The sequence below is a fragment of the Buceros rhinoceros genome, unplaced genomic scaffold (genome assembly GCF_000710305.1).
Source record: "Buceros rhinoceros silvestris isolate BGI_N320 unplaced genomic scaffold, ASM71030v1 scaffold30535, whole genome shotgun sequence".
NCBI classification, from domain to species: domain Eukaryota; kingdom Metazoa; phylum Chordata; class Aves; order Bucerotiformes; family Bucerotidae; genus Buceros; species Buceros rhinoceros.
This window is the reverse complement of record NW_010415069.1, coordinates 2621-3232: the sequence shown is the minus strand read 5'-3', so window position 1 is coordinate 3232 and position 612 is coordinate 2621. Positions and strand designations below refer to the sequence as shown.

General features: G+C 49.8%; 1 protein-coding gene across 1 annotated transcript in view; it reads right to left on the bottom strand.

Annotated features, from left to right (window-relative positions):
- Window positions 1–2: 2 nt before the first annotated feature.
- PUS3 (pseudouridylate synthase 3) overlaps window positions 3–612 on the bottom strand; it is a gene marked incomplete at both ends in the record, with an annotated part of 3180 nt that continues 2570 nt past the window's right edge. The window contains 2 exons of the mRNA XM_010137300.1: window positions 3–32; window positions 279–479. Coding sequence (XP_010135602.1) covers window positions 3–32; window positions 279–479 — 231 coding nt within the window. The remainder of the gene's footprint in view (window positions 33–278; window positions 480–612) is intronic.

Sequence of the window (612 nt, the reverse complement as noted above, 5' to 3'; positions counted from 1 at the left end):
GCTTCAGGTCTCCCCAGAGGATGGTGGAGCTGCTCCCCGGCCCTGCGGGAGAGCAGAAAAAATACCAACAATTGGGAAAATGTGTTTAATTACTGCTTTTTTCACTGTTTTTTAAAACGTTACCCCCATCCCTTCGTGATTCCGAGGTACAAATTTATTTAATAGCTGAAAATAGGGCAAAAAAAACCTGCAGAGAATTTATCGTTCTCTTGGAAAACCCCAAAACTGATTGATTTAGACTTGGACTCAACAATTTCAAACAATTTTTCCGCCCAAACCATCCCTTCCCTTCCCCAGCAGCCACGGGAGCGGCGTCCAAGCCCCGCAACATGTGTCGCAGCGCTTGAGCTTTGACAGCGTGCTGGGCCCAGAGCTGCTGGAGGTGGGTGACATTGAAGGTCTGCACGTCGCGGCCGTAAAGCCACCGGAGGTTGGCGAAGGTGCAGTCGTAGAGGACGAGGGGGAACTCAACAGCCATGCTGGGGGGAGAGAGAGAGGGGTTAGGATGGAGGGGGCTTGGGTCAGCCTGTCCTTTGTGCCTGGCGTGGCTAAAAAGTTTATTAGTTTTAAAACCCAAAACTAACGATTAAACCCACCAAAACTTTGTTTGAG